This window comes from Cryptomeria japonica, chromosome 5 (genome assembly GCF_030272615.1).
Source record: "Cryptomeria japonica chromosome 5, Sugi_1.0, whole genome shotgun sequence".
NCBI classification, from domain to species: Eukaryota; Viridiplantae; Streptophyta; class Pinopsida; order Cupressales; family Cupressaceae; genus Cryptomeria; species Cryptomeria japonica.
In genome coordinates this window covers 437,031,456-437,046,578 of record NC_081409.1, presented here as the reverse complement: position 1 = coordinate 437,046,578, position 15,123 = coordinate 437,031,456, and the positions used below count along the sequence as shown (strand labels likewise).

General features: G+C 36.4%; 1 protein-coding gene across 2 annotated transcripts in view; it reads right to left on the bottom strand.

The window, feature by feature from the left end:
* LOC131060598 (histone acetyltransferase GCN5) overlaps window positions 1-9,388 on the bottom strand; it is a 123,286-nt gene extending 113,898 nt beyond the window's left edge. The window contains exons 1-3 of one of the 2 annotated variants that reach the window (XR_009110397.2): window positions 8,288-9,388; window positions 7,013-7,077; window positions 6,650-6,730 (exon numbers count right to left, since the gene is read on the bottom strand). Coding sequence is in view for 1 of the 2 variants with exons in the window: in XM_057993893.2 (XP_057849876.1) it covers window positions 6,650-6,730; window positions 7,013-7,077; window positions 8,288-9,187 (1,046 nt within the window). In the remaining variant the exon portion in view is untranslated. The remainder of the gene's footprint in view (window positions 1-6,649; window positions 6,731-7,012; window positions 7,078-8,287) is intronic. The other variant, XM_057993893.2, reaches the window with a different exon arrangement.
* Between the last annotated feature and the right edge of the window lie 5,735 nt (window positions 9,389-15,123).

The following is a 15,123-nucleotide window of genomic DNA, read 5'->3' as shown; positions in this document are numbered from 1 at the left end:
CTCATATTCCTTTCAACATTATCACCTATGCATTGAACCCAAAGTGGTATTTGCATAGGCCTAATAAATTATCCCCATTAATAGCATTATGTTAGTGTTTTCACTTATTTTATCTCGAAAGGATCTCTTGCAACACCCTCTCAAGCTTTGTTTGGCTCCAAGTGCAAAAGAGGTCTATATTCCTCTTATTCATTGGCCTTTTCCAAACTCTTGGTTTGGGCTTAGCTTTTTTGAACCACAAGGATATTCGATTTCAACAAAGTTACATAAGGAGAATATAGCATAGGACTACCCAGTGAGTTGGTGGTAGTCATATGGGCTTCCATCTACATAAGCACTCAAACATTCACCTCTTATCACAAATTTGTTGTTCCTCTATTGTTGAGAGGAACTAGTGTACATATAGCTTCATCCACTTTATCGAGAGAAACAAACTTAACACTAGAAGAGAGAAGAAGTTTGTCGTTGTACACGGTGCTTTGGGTGTCATGGATTGCAAGATGATTGAGGACAAGGAGAATCCAAAAACACAGAAGGGTATATGCCCAAAGGAGCCAACGTAGATTGGTGAGAATCAAGATGAACATGCAGGGTTGGTCGGTGTCCAATTGCAAGAGCTAGATGAGTTTAGCAATTCCAACAATGAGGAGCATGTCATGGCATTTGCATCAAACTATGAGTTCGATTAGCCATTGGCCCATTGTACTTGTTGTTACATCCCACTTGTGCCCTAGTTGTTTATATGTTGTGATTACGCCATGTTATATGTGTGCCCTAGTTGATCTATGATATACTTGCAAGATGTTTAAGTGTGCCCTAGATGTTTCATGTTTTTAACCGATTAAGCGTGCCCTAGATGTTCATGTTTAAATTGAATGAATGTGCCCTAGATGTGTATGCATAATTGAATGATGCTAATTGCGCTTAGAATAATGAATTGATGGCTCATAATTGTTAAATTGATGACTTCATAGTTAACGTTATGACATGATGTTTCACTTTTGCTAATGATATTTGAAATGTCTAGATATAACAAGATTTTGATCTAACTGATTGAACTAGCCAAGAGTGTGCAGGAGTTCGTCATTCTCCGAGAAGGGAGGGGAAGTATCATCAGGTCGGGAGGTAAGGGAAGGAAAGAACTTATGCCATCTGAAACCCTAACCCTGAGTCAGGTGATCTTATGTTGACCTTGGTTATTTACATCAGCCCGTCGCGTCAGGTAACCCTAGCTAATTTTTATAGAGGTTTTAGGGTTTCACGACCCTAAGTTATTGATTGGTTTCCAAGTTAATTTGTTATTATTAGTATTAATTAATTTATAATTAATTATTTTATTAATAATTAAATTAAAATTTGCAATGGCTCATGTTATATATATATATATATATATGAGAGTACACACACGACCGTATGCGTGCTCCTATGGGCATGTATACATAAGATATATAGATTCATATATATAAAAATATGAATATCTTATACTAATACTCTTGCAAAGGTAAGGTTCATTTTTAAAATACCTTAGGCCAACTCTATTTGGCAATTTTAATAAAGATAAGTGTGAGAAGGGGGGGCCTTGATATTTAAATTATTATAACTCATTCTTTAGCCACTAAAAGCATAATGTGGCACAAGCTAAGGTATCGAATTAAAAACAAACCCATCCCCATTCTCAACACCATGGGTATTAATCGAATGTTTTAAGCAATACCTATGTAATATTTTATCGGGCATTATATGGAATGATATTGGAAAATAAACTCCTACACCATGTATTATTCATTTTACCTTAAACGATTCTTTTAGAAGCTTCGATGGAAGGAGAGCAAGGCTTTTTGCGTGAAGCATTGAGTCTTCTCCAAGAAGCAAACAGGCATGAATATGGCGTGAGGATGGCAGGAAGAATTCTCGTGACTCTCCTTGGGCGGATTAGGGAAGAATACCTAGTATTAGGGCAAATCGCAAGGTGGAATACTTTTTGGATGAAATATTTAGGCGGGTTTTTGAAGTGAACGGGTTACATTCTTCTTCTTTGGAACGTTGGAAGAGATATTTATTCTCTACGACTTAAAGGGAGGAAGTTCTCTGCAACGTGGAGACCAGAGGGGTTTTCCAGTGAAGGGCGTTGGAAGGTTTAGCTCAGCTGTTCCATTCCTCTTTGTCAGGTCATGATATACTTCTCAAACCCTATGATTTGAGCACATATTTTGTCTTTCCATACTGATTAAAGGAAATAAGAAAGAATGTGTAAAATAGAACTATTGCAGCCATTTCCTTCTTTCTAAGTTGGTAAAAAGGATAAGCTAAAAGGAAATATTGCAGTCAATTCCATTTTTCTGAGTTTAAGCTAAAAAGAAATATTGCAGTCAATTCCATTTTTCTGAGTTAGCAAAGAAGAATGTGTTATATCAAAAAAAAATAAGAGTATGCATTCCTTCATTTGGAGTTATATTAAGGAAAAATTTGTTCTTAAAAGATAAATTTCAATATGCAGGTTATGCTAATAAGATATTGTGACTTGTGTTAATCTTTCATACATATACCATGTCTTCCTAATGAGAAAAGAAGGAATTCCATGTTATGGGTATGCAGAATTGCTTATTTGAATCTCGATGGTTGGAATGTTCTGTCCTACACGAATTGTTAAATGTCTACTTAAGCCTTGCTGAAGGGTTTAAACCAGTTTGAAACTATGTTCAACGGTGTGTATATATATATATATAAGGAGATAAATAATCTGGGTATGAACTATAATCTGAAAATCATAAAGATTATTACCAGTAAGGAGGTGCAGAAATATACCATTCAGTTTGGAGGGTTTGCATACCCAAGACTTTTAGTATGAAGAATTTACACTTTTTAATTTGAGTTGTCTCAAAGTTGTCTAAGTCTGAAAATCATAACAGCAGTAAGGATGATCTATTTATTTGAGATTTACCATCTCTGGTTCATGATAAAACTAAAACCCTAGCCCAGGAAGGCAATGGGTTAGAGGGGCACAGTTGTACTATGATGCAATTAGCATCTCAATTAAAGAGAATACCTCAAAATTGCTATGACAGCAGAGACATGTCATGCATGGTGTTCATTCCAAACTTAAGGATCAAACGGACAGCTGGCAGCTCTTAAGCCCCTTGCCTTCCCAATCCAAGGAATTAGTTGTATTATTAAAAACCTTTTGCAATCTTGAATGAGAAAAATATAACAGAAACTTCTTAAGAGAATTAGTGCTGATAACAAAAAGAATGTAAAACAATTGTGTGGCCAATGGTTTATAAGTGAGATCAGTTATGGCTCTTTGTTGGTCAAACCTACTTGACCCTAGACCTATGTCGAGAAGGGTGGTGATCATTGACAGCACATTTAATCGTGTTTGCAATGTTAAAACCTTGGCCAAGGTGGTGCCGCATAATGCAAGCTACCGTCAGATCACTAGAACCAGATAGACCTCTAGTCAGAAGTGTCATACTAGTTGGGGGTTACCCATAGTGTAAGACCAACTAGTTTGTGTAGGTCCTAAACACCAAGTCTCAGATGGCATGAGTTCCACTTCCCGTTACCTCCCTGCGAAGGGTCGGGCCAGTCTAGTTGGATATGGCACGGGGGACTAGTAAGTCCGTGGTTGGGCGGAAAAGCACTCTGATGATACTTTCCCTCCTCATTGGTTTGTTAATAAAGTTATGGAAGTTCAGAATGTTAGCATCAGGAGAAATGTACTTTCTAAACCCTTTCTCTTTCATTTGAAATGAAATGTTTTAAGTTACTTTCATATCTACTGTTCATTCTTACAGCATAGATCTGGTTTATATCTAGCTCTCAGTTATATCTAGTTTCATTTCAGTTATTTGTTTATTTCAAAAAAAAATATAAAAAAAAGGGTTTCCTTCCTTATGTTTTAAAGTTGCAAAGTTGATGTTAAAATGCTTCATTTTATTTCAGCATGTTACACTTGTATTGCAAACTTGATGAAGTTAAACATGGATCAATTAACTGTCATATTGTTTACATATATGATAAATTGCAGCTTCTTACCATATTTTGTAATTACTTTTTCAAATATTAGTGTTGATAAATTATTTTAACTGTCATCCCCTTGCTGGTCCTGCATTTTTGGAAAAAAAGAATGTCCCCAAAACTTATTCCCTGGAATCCATGTCACAGAGACTACACGAAAAACTAGATGTTAGATGATGATCTACACATATTCAATTAATGCTTTCAGAAATTATATTTTTCAAGGGTCAATACCTGTTACTTCATTCCCTCTAAGCTTGCTTAATGTTTATGCTCCTTTAAACACCATGACAGGTGAAAATGCACAAACCAACCTGGATGTTGCCCTTTATCCCTCATCTTGCTCAACCCTTACACCTAATCTAGATTTGTCAGAGTCAGATGGAATGACTACTAAGAAAAATACTAATGTTGATATTTAAGCTGTCGATTTTTGGATAAAGCCTGCCAAAAAGATGATGTCCAAGATATAGTGAATTCACATGTTTCCCCTCTCCATGTACAACAGCATCAACAAGCATCCTCAAACCTGTCAATGTGCAGCCTGAGAAAGGAATAGAACTGTCACATGATGTTGACATTCACATAGATCATCTATGTAAGTCCAACAGTAGGACAGCAGTAAAACCCAGTTCAGATACCCACTAAGTAATCAATGCAGCCTATGCCTTCTCCTTATGAGACCCATTACTTCAGAAGATGTTACCAATCAGTTGCAGACAGTTGAGAATATTGATAAACAGCTAGTAGATGCATCTTGCAAACAGGAAAGAATAAGCATTTCATTATTCATTGGTTTGGATGTCACACGTGAATAGTTATCTGCATTATACAGTAGCTTGGCAATTCATTTTTTATCTACATAAAATACTGACCACCTATATCTACCCTTTTGATAGAGAAGGTACAAGACTTACATAATGTTGAAAAAGACAAGAACATTAAAATGAACACTATTTTACAAATAAAATTATAAAAAACAGTATGGGCATGACTATATGGCTATAAAGTTACAAGATGGTAATATCAAGGACCAAAAGACAAAAGACAGCTGTATAACAAAGCTGGGGATCAGGTAGACTTTTTATGAAAAGCCCAATGGCTTTTCATTTCAGCCATAGTGAATATAAAAGAAGCAAACAGCCGCCTAAAGGAGCATTATGATATGTGTAATTAGATTTTGTTAAGGGAATTGTGAATGCAAAAACAAACCAGTAGCTGATTAAGTTAGGTGTAGAAGTTAAAGGACATAGAAATGAATAATAAGATAGGCAGATGAATGACAAGATAAAGGAAATGAGCACCAGAATGCTGCAGATAGGAGAACATGCAGCTGCCCAAAAGAGCAGAAGATATCAGGGTTCAAGTGAGATATATACTTATAGGCAATGTTACTTGAAAGAGCATTTAAAGTGGTGATACAAAAGAAGCTACGGATGTTGCCACAGAAGCAACAAAAGCCACCAATGCACTAAAGATACTTCACTAAAAAGAGATTTGGTAGTTATCGCGAAGCACTTCAGCCACATCTTCAATTTCTGACTAAGATTCCGCTCAGCCCCTAATAATGCCTCCATTTCCTGCCCTATTCTACCATTAGGGCCTATTCCATCATATCCACTCCCAACACTTCCACTGGTTCAAATCGGCAAGGACACTGATAAGATTAGAGGTGGTTGTAGATGTCAATAGCAGAATTGCAAGCAGAATTTCTCATAAAACAAAAATAAAGGGATGATTACATTATTAGTTTGATTGCCACACCTACCTCATATACCTAAATGATCCAAGCTCTTCATGGCTGAGTCTACTATAATATCTGATGAGAGTCAAACCTACATTGTGGAAACAGTGCAGATGATGACTCTATTTATCAACGAAATCATTGCATTCTCTCTATTCTTCTGTGTTGATGATGATATCAACCCTCATAGAATGGATCTGTTCTTTTAGATATTGTTGGACATTGTATCTGTTTTTACATTTTATACCTACAATCCTTAATAAGGCAATCACAACTCATTTAATTTTTTCCACTGTGCAAGGATATATCATATCCAGACAGCTCAAGAGTTGACAAACAACAAACAATATCATAAAGGACAACAGCCACAGGCCATATACTTTCAGATTTACAAAATGGCACATCCTTGAATCACAATAAAATATACAGCCAAAAACCTGTGGAACTCCACAACAGGAGAATCGGACACTGATTGAATAAAATTCAAACTGAATTATAGACAGATGTTGAATGGCTACTGTATAATGGACAAGATAGTTTTTGAATTTTTTATGTTCTGCCAATTTTACCTTGGCAGAAAACCACAAATGAAAACCTATGTCAGTTTCAAAAGAGCAGTTTTTGCAACATGGCAATGCCTAGTCCTTCTGTACTTGCCATTCAGGCCTTCGCTGAAAAGGAGATTTTTCAAAGATATATTGATGATCTTCAGCTTGATGCTAAGCCAAATATGTTGGCCTTCCTGTCATTGTTGGATGATAATTGAGTGTATTCACTGATTACATATTTGATGCACCTTTTTGTGTATTGGTACTGTCTTAAAAGATAGTATTATGTTTCATTTATTAAATTTTAAGTAAAAAACAAAGAGTTTCCAGAAAAGCATACCTGTCCATTACAAGCCGTACTATATACTCCTTTGGCATGTTTGGAAGTTGCCTTGCAAAGATATTTTTTAATCCAATAAGCCTGTAAATAGTTATAAGACAGTTTCTCAGATAAAATTCAAACTCTTTCAAAAAAATGTTTAAATTATATGATTATGAACACCAAATGAACATAAATGCAATCCATCTACCCTGTACCAGGAAAATTAATCCTAGTGTCAGAGAATCACTAAGAAATGTGGAGCTAGAAATTGCACCACGAGGAACCAAAACAAAATCCTGATCAGCTGATAGAATTGGACAAATGAAGCAAGGACAAAACACCCTATACTATTGAAAAGATCAAATTGTGTTAGGAAAAAACCATATCATATGCTGATCCTTTCCATCATTGGGGGTGCAAACAAATTTGAGCTTGCCTGCATCTTCCTGAAAAGAAAACCATAAATCCAACAATATTAGCAGACAGTTACCATTATAAAGCAGATATTGCCGTACTCAGTCAGGTATGATTGCAGCATGACTTTAGCGTGGTCATCCACTGCAGGAAGCTTCACCTTACAATATGATAACAACATGCAGACTTGAGATAAAAGAATTCCAGGTGATTGGCTTCCCTTCCAGTAAAAACAAAATGATTGCCTTATAAAGCAAACTCCTCTAATCTGGCAGCTAGATTACGATGGCACACAAAACATTTACTTTTCTCTAGACATGCAAAGTAAACTAATAGTGCACGGGACAGCTGGATCATGCTAACCTAGGTAATTCCATTATTTACAACATAACACAATCATACAGATGAAGGAAATAAAGAATGTCAGATAGGGTCCAGCTATGAAAATTGAGAATTACCACTCTGTTGAAGTCATTATATACAGGAGGAAAGGTTGACCACAAGGGCCAATTGACTAACACCTTTTCAATGCAGAATGAGCCAAATGGATATATACTTCCAATCAATCCTTTCCGATAATTAGGGTTTACAAAGCAGTCCTTTCCGATAATTAGGGTTTGCAAAGCAGTCCATGAGTTAGAGCAAAAGGGCCATTTTTAGTATTCTCTTCTACTGGATGTATCATGTAAGTATTTTTTAGGTTTCGCAGTGCATTTTGTGATAATGTATATCTGGCATCGCTGTTTGATTTTTAAAATTCCTTTCATTTCTTGTTTTTCTTCTAGAACGATCGTGAGGGCAGATCTCTCAGTCCATAGGAAGCTTCATTTTTGTATCATAGAGCCATTTGAAACTTGAAAGCAAAAGTGCTTCTCTGGGGAAAAGATAATTTTGTTAGGTTTAATCTTCAGCAATGAATAGCTAATATATAGGTTAGGCGATAGTGCAAAGGCTTGATGCAGTGATTTCGACAATAGTGTTTTGCCAGTTATACAGTTGTATTTGCTTTTAAGTTTTGCCATGTTTAGCAGTATGCTGAAGTTATATATGTCAGCCACTATTTTACATGTATCTCTGACAATTTTGTTTTGTTTTTGTCAGATCAAAAAGAACGTTAGTAAGAATTTTAATATATGTGACTTACTAAATGGGGCAAATGCATAAAGATTTTGGATGATTAAGGAAAGTAAGTATTTAACCAGAAAAAAAGAGGAAGTGTAATATCTAGTGCAAAGAATTGACCTCTTTCTTGAGGGCTTCTTCTCTTGCACAATAAGCTCCGCTGGTCTGGATATTATCAGGGGATGCTGTGAGCTTGTTGCCTTCCTCTTTCGCTGTGCTCAGCAAAACAGCAGTATTGCTATTATTGTTATTATTATTGGTTATCTTCTCTTGTTTGACATTGAGGGTATCGGACTCCACAATTGGCTCTGCTTTTACATTGACATTGGCATTAGCAGTGGCGCCAGCAGCAGCAGTAGCACCTACTTCTGTCTTAGGCTTAAGAATTCTTGAATTAGAATTAGGTGGGCCATTTTCCAATCGAGCAGCTGTAAAAGCATGCATGGAATCCTCCTCATCTTCTTCCATTTCTTCGTCGTCTGAGACATCGTTACCATTGTCGTCGTCGTCGTCGTCGTCGTTGTCCCCTTCCACTTCGTCTTCTTCATCGTCCTCTTCATCATCATCTTCTTCATCGTCGTCAGGACCATCTGTGTTGCCAGCGCTCATACTGTCCAGCTGCGAATGAGAATGAGAGTGGGAATGGATGCCTCCACCGGTGAGATTATCGTCTTCGTCGTTAGAGGTGAGGGCGCCATCTCTGCTCTCTGAGAGGGAAGACATGCCCAGAGAATGGCCAAGGTTCATGTTATGGTTATGATTATGATTATGGTTGTGGTTAAGGTTTGAATAAATATTAAGATGGGGCATATTGAGGGGGAACATGGGCAGGGAAGAAGATGCGGCATGGTCTTCGTTACGACTGTGACTGTGGCCGTGACTGTGGTTGCGCTTGCGTTTATGGGAGGAGCTCGACACAGAGAGCGAGGCCGAGTGTGACGGCGACGGCGAAGGGTTTGGAGAGTGTGAGCTTCGTGAAAACCCTCCCTGCCCCCCAAAATGCCCGCACTGTCCCTCCATCGCAATTCAACTTGCCCTCTCAATTCCTGGTTCTCTCTTCTCCTCTGAATGTTCCCAAGCATTCACTTACTATCAAAAGCATCCTCTCCTATTTCAGTGGGAGAAAAGAATTTGTTAATCCATTGCAAACATATTTATTTTAAATGATCAAACAGGTGAAGATCGGTCCACGAAAGGCAAAAGTGTCAGTTTTAACAATTTTACTGATAATTTTCTTTTATATTTGATATCTGATTGGTAACTATTTCTTTTTAAGCCGATAGGCTTTCCGTGGGGCATTTATGCCCGGAAAATTGTCAGTGTCCCGGAGGTTTCTTTTTTTGCGGCAACGCGAATTTTTTTTTTCGGTGAGCATTATTCATTATTCTGCACGTTGAATGGGTTTTGTGGTGCCTATATTTGGCACATTAACCATGATTTAAATAGGCTTTATTTTGGGCGTGCGACTTGCAAGGTGGCTGCACGTCAAATGCATTTTGCGGTGGCCGTATTTGGCACATTAACCGTGATTTAAATAAGCTGTTTAAAATGTGGAATTTCGCAAGTGCAATAAATACTTTATTAAATGCAATCTGCGAGGAGTTGTTTGAGGCGTGCGGACATTGAATGTCATTTATGCACATTGATCACTAGGTTTTGTCATTCTTTGTTGTTCCTCACACTTAGGTCTATTGTTCATTTGTTTCTTTGGTTTGCGCCAATCAGCAAAGGTTGCGAAGGAAGCTCTGCATATTCTGTTCGTAATTATATTGTTGTGTTTTGTGGTTGCTTTAAGAACTGCAATCACAAGAAAGTTGGCTCTGTGTTGTGTGCTTCTCTTCATTCTTCGGTCCAGACAATAGAAACCGCTCGTGCTCTGGTATTTTCCCTTCATTTTGTATGCTTTGTGGTTTCTTTCACAGCGTTCTTTGGATGCTTAGGTTGATGGCAACTATGAAAAATAGGAAACAAATATCGTAGCAGACCGCCGGTTTGCAGTTTAAAAGGTCTTTATTTGCTTGTTGATGGCTTCTCCTTTGAAGTCCAGTTTCTTTGAGTTGGGTGTGCAACAGCTTTGATATTTGCTTCCCTGCATTTTGGTAGTTGTGGATTATATTGTGATTGTCATCTCCGCATTTATGAAATTGTAGAATTGTGCATAAGGGTAAAGAATGATATTATTACGTTAAAGAAATTATGGAATTGCTTTCCTCATCAATAAACTATACCCTTAACAGAATTACCAAATGCTGGTGCATTCTTGCTCCGCGCATGAAGAGAGGCGGTGCAATTGCCATGGCTACAGTTGGGATGTCGAAGCCCATGCCCCACCCAACATTGTCTTGAATGTACACAAACACAGAAACAGATAGAACTAGAGTGATACATAAGCCAAAATACGACCACTTAAAGAATGAGCTTTTATGCTTTCTCTCTGTTGGATCTGTTTCATCGAATTGGTCTGCGCCAAATGCTTGTGAACATGGTTTGTGGCCTCCTTGAGCCAAAGCAACCAACTATAAAGAAATCAAGAAAAACCCCACCTGAAAAACAATGGGTTCGGCGCAGAAAAATGATGTTTTGTCACATGGTGCTCGGCTAAGAAATGTCAGAGAAGCTGAAAGAGTTAGACAGATGAGCCCTTCCAACCAAAAAAGAGGGATATTAATTATTTCTTCTTATCTTTGAATTATATTTAAAACACAGTTCGTAAAGAGCCTCATCCCGGTATACATAGCTTTTCCTTATTCATAATCGAACCCTTTAACAAGCTACCCAATTTCTCCAAAGCGGGTTATGCATGCAACTAGCATAGCTTTTCCTTATTCATAATCGAAGCCTTTAACAAGTTGCCCAATTTCTCCAAAAGGGGTTACGCATACAACTACCGTGTCGATACTCCGTGCACAAGCTGGTTTTTATGATCACATTTTCAATGAAGTTGAAATCTTCGAAAACCAATTGCATATAGATTCAAACAAAATGAATTAAGCAAGGACTTTTAATATTAAAATACTTTAATTATGGTTTCATCTTCCTAGGTGAAGGGTTTAGGGAAGTGCCTTAGGCTCTGCTCTAATCAACCAGACAAAAACAAGGTCAAAAAGATACTGCCAGTTACATAAAGAAATGGTCATACAAACGACTATATACAGAAATAACTAAATAAAGCATAAAAGAGATTCAGATTCAGGGATATAAACATATGATCATGTAGGGGGTCATATATAACACTTCCCCTGCTCAACATGATCCATGTATGGTGTCTTATATTAGAGTTACCCAGCTTAATACAATCATGTAGGGTGTCATATATAACACTTCCCCTGCTCAACATGATCCATGTAGGCTGTCTTATATTACAGCTACCCAACTCAATACGATCCATGTAGGGTGCCCTTGTACATCGGTTCCCCTGCCTAATTTAATCATGTAGGCTGCCTTGTACAGTAGTTCCCCTGCCTAATATAATCATGTAGGGTGCCTTATACAGCAGTTTCTCTACCTAATATAATCATAATAGATTACACACTATGTCCAGGAGAATATATGCAGTGAATAGTCTTAAAGACAATTTGCTATCCATAATAATATGCTGAGAATATTAAGAAAGTTATGCACAGAACTCCATACCATAATATTATCTTATCCTAACAATGGTTGCAGACTTGATCTCTTTTTCATGTTCCCTTCCTCAACGAATTTCCGATCCGATATTGCTTTCTTGTTCCCCCCATAATGGGATCGCAGATTGGGTGAAAGCTTTAAAAGAATCCAACACTTTGTAATTAACAAAGCTTGCTGATTACTCATGGTATCTCTGCGATGAGATTTCTTTTCTTATTTGATTCTCTTCCTATTGTTTGTTGTTCGATGCCCCTTGCATGATGCTTTTCTATTTCTTAAATATCCCTCAACCTTGTTGGAGGGTTGTGACCCTTAGGCGATTCCCTTTCTCTTCAAGGAATGATATCTCTTCCACATGCCTCTTCATTTATTTAATTCCTGTGCTCTTAAAAAATCGCTGCTTAGAACCAGTTGTTATTTCTTGATTGATTCTTATCGTCATCACCATCTTAGGAACGCTATTTTATCTTGATGTTATCCCTAAGCACTACATTGACAAGTCACTAGTCTTCTAAAGTGAATCGCTACTTTACTCCAACCTGTCATACTTCTTCTACATTGTTAGAGGGTGACATGACATCAAGACTGACACATAACAATCCCCATGTATACTGCCAAGAACAAGCGTGTTACTGCTTGTAACTTAATAACAGTTCTGATCTGAAATTAGCCTTTGCATTCCAATCAATATGGTATAAGCAAAATATGCTTTTGTAATGTTCGCGTTTAAGAAATTATAAACTTCTGCATGCGGCCTTCCTCGTCATTGAGGAAATGAACCCAAAATATAATAACTAAGCACCTTGCACCCGTTGCCTCGGATCAGGAAAATTAAATGTAAATTACACCTTCCCAATATGATCAATATTGAATTTATACTATTGACTCGTTTCCCCCACCAATTGCTACCGGAAAAAGGACCCACATGATAATTGAAAAAAAAATGCTTTTTTCCATATAGATACATTTTCATGGCCTCTCTTGCCATTAGCCCCCCTTCTCCAAAGTCATTTATATGTATGTTTATATAAATACATTTGTCTGTATATATATATATATATATATATATATATATATATATATATATATATATATATATATATATATATATATATATATATATCTTCCTATGTTTATATATGCTTATGCATGTATTTGTATGTGCATACATACTTGTGCATCTACACATCCACGTCAATAAATACATATCCATGTGTATATTCATGTATCTATATACATACATATTTATGTTTCTACATGCACATGCCTATGGATCTCTATGTCTGTACATGCAAACATATAGCTTTGTATATATATACATAAATATATGTGTTCATTGAAATGGATTATATATATTTAGGCTTCGAGACAAGCTCACCTGCTCCTTAGAAATTGATTCATCGAGTTAAAGTTGTTGAAATTCTTCACTATAACTAGATAGATGAAATATTCGAAACCATAGAGATGCAGTTACAAGTTCTGGCACACATCTATTATTTAATGATAGCCATCTATTCATGTTTATATATGCTTGTCCTTATACCTGTATATGCATACGCCTTTGTGCACCTATATATCCATATCCATACATACATATCCATGTATATGTGCATGCATTTATATACATACATATTTATGTTTCTGCATACACATGGTTATGTATCTGTATGTCTGTACATGCAAATATATAGCTTTGCATATATATATATATATATATATTGCAAGGTGGTTGCACGTCATTTTGGTTTTGTGGTGCCCATATTTGGCACATTGCCCCTGATTTAAATATGCTTTTTAAAATGTAAAATTTGGCAAGTGAAATAAATACTTTGTCACATGTAATCTGCGAGGAGTTGTTTGACACATCAGGGCATCGAATGACATTTATACGCATTGATTGCTAGGTTTTGCCGTCCTTTTTTATTTCTTGCATTAAGCTCTGCTATTCATTTGTTTCTTTGGTTTGCTTCAAACAAAAGAGATTACAAAGGAAGCTCCACGACTTCTGTTGGGTTCCTCCATCTAACTTGCCCACCCCAGAGAACGTTTTATGGCAAGAGAATTATATTGCTCTGCTTGCTACCTCCTTTGCGAACTGCTATCCCAAAAAAAACTGGCTGTGTATTGTGTGCTCCTGCTCATTCTTCAATCCACCCAATAAAAACCGGTCATAATCAGGCATTTTCCCTTCGTCTTCCGGTCATAATCAGGCATTTTCCCTTCATCTTGTATGCTTTGTGCTTTCTTTCACAGCATTTGTTCGATGCTTAGGTTGATGGCAACTACATAGAATAGGGAACAGATATCATTGCAGCAGTCTTTGAAGTTTAACTGTTGCACATATACTCATGTCCACATCCATATATATATATATATATATATATATATATATATATATATATATATATATATATATATATATATATATATATATATATATATATATATATATATATATATATATAATCAGGCATTTTCGCTTCATCTTGTATGCTTTGTGCTTTCTTTCACAGCATTTGTTCGATGCTTAGGTTGATGGCAACTGCGTAGAATAGGGGACAGATATCATTGCAGCAGTCTTTGCAGTTTAACCGTTGCACATATACTCATGTCCACATCCATATGTGTGTGTGTGTGTGTGTGTGTGTGTGTGTGTACAAACAGTTCAAAATATTTGTATAAAGATTAATTCGAAGAAGTTAGCATTGCCATGATTTAAACTTTAATTTCCCTATATAAATATGGAAAAGATGGCAAGAAAGCACATATAGAATTACATTTTAAATAGAAAAGAAAATCTATACATATTTACATTGCCATTAAAATTGTGGAGATATGTTTATGTTTACAAATCATAAAATATAAAGCTCTTATATGTTTCTACTATTGTTTGAATGGAAATTTAAACAACGGATATCAATCAGCCATAATTGGATAGAATTATGTTTATTTAGGTTCAATACTGGACTACACTACACATGTTTATGAAGAGAAGTGAATGTTAGTTCTTGGAAAATGAGCTTAAGTGTATTTTCCCTTGATCATCTTGAAAGAAAACCACTAACTCATTTTTCTATTTCCAAGCCAAAAGTGAACAGATTGGAGAGTGGAGACTTGAAAATTGTGGGTGTTTATATATATACACATGTATAATTTCCATATATATTGATCTCAATATTTATGTATGTTGATTTTTCATGTTGCGCTTTCTTTTCAACGTCTTATTTCAATATGTTGTTCAACCTTTCTTTGTGCTGCTTATTTTCCTACAGGCATTCTCTACTCTGACAAAAGATCCCTTCCTTCATTTGTGAAGAGCATCAAGCAAT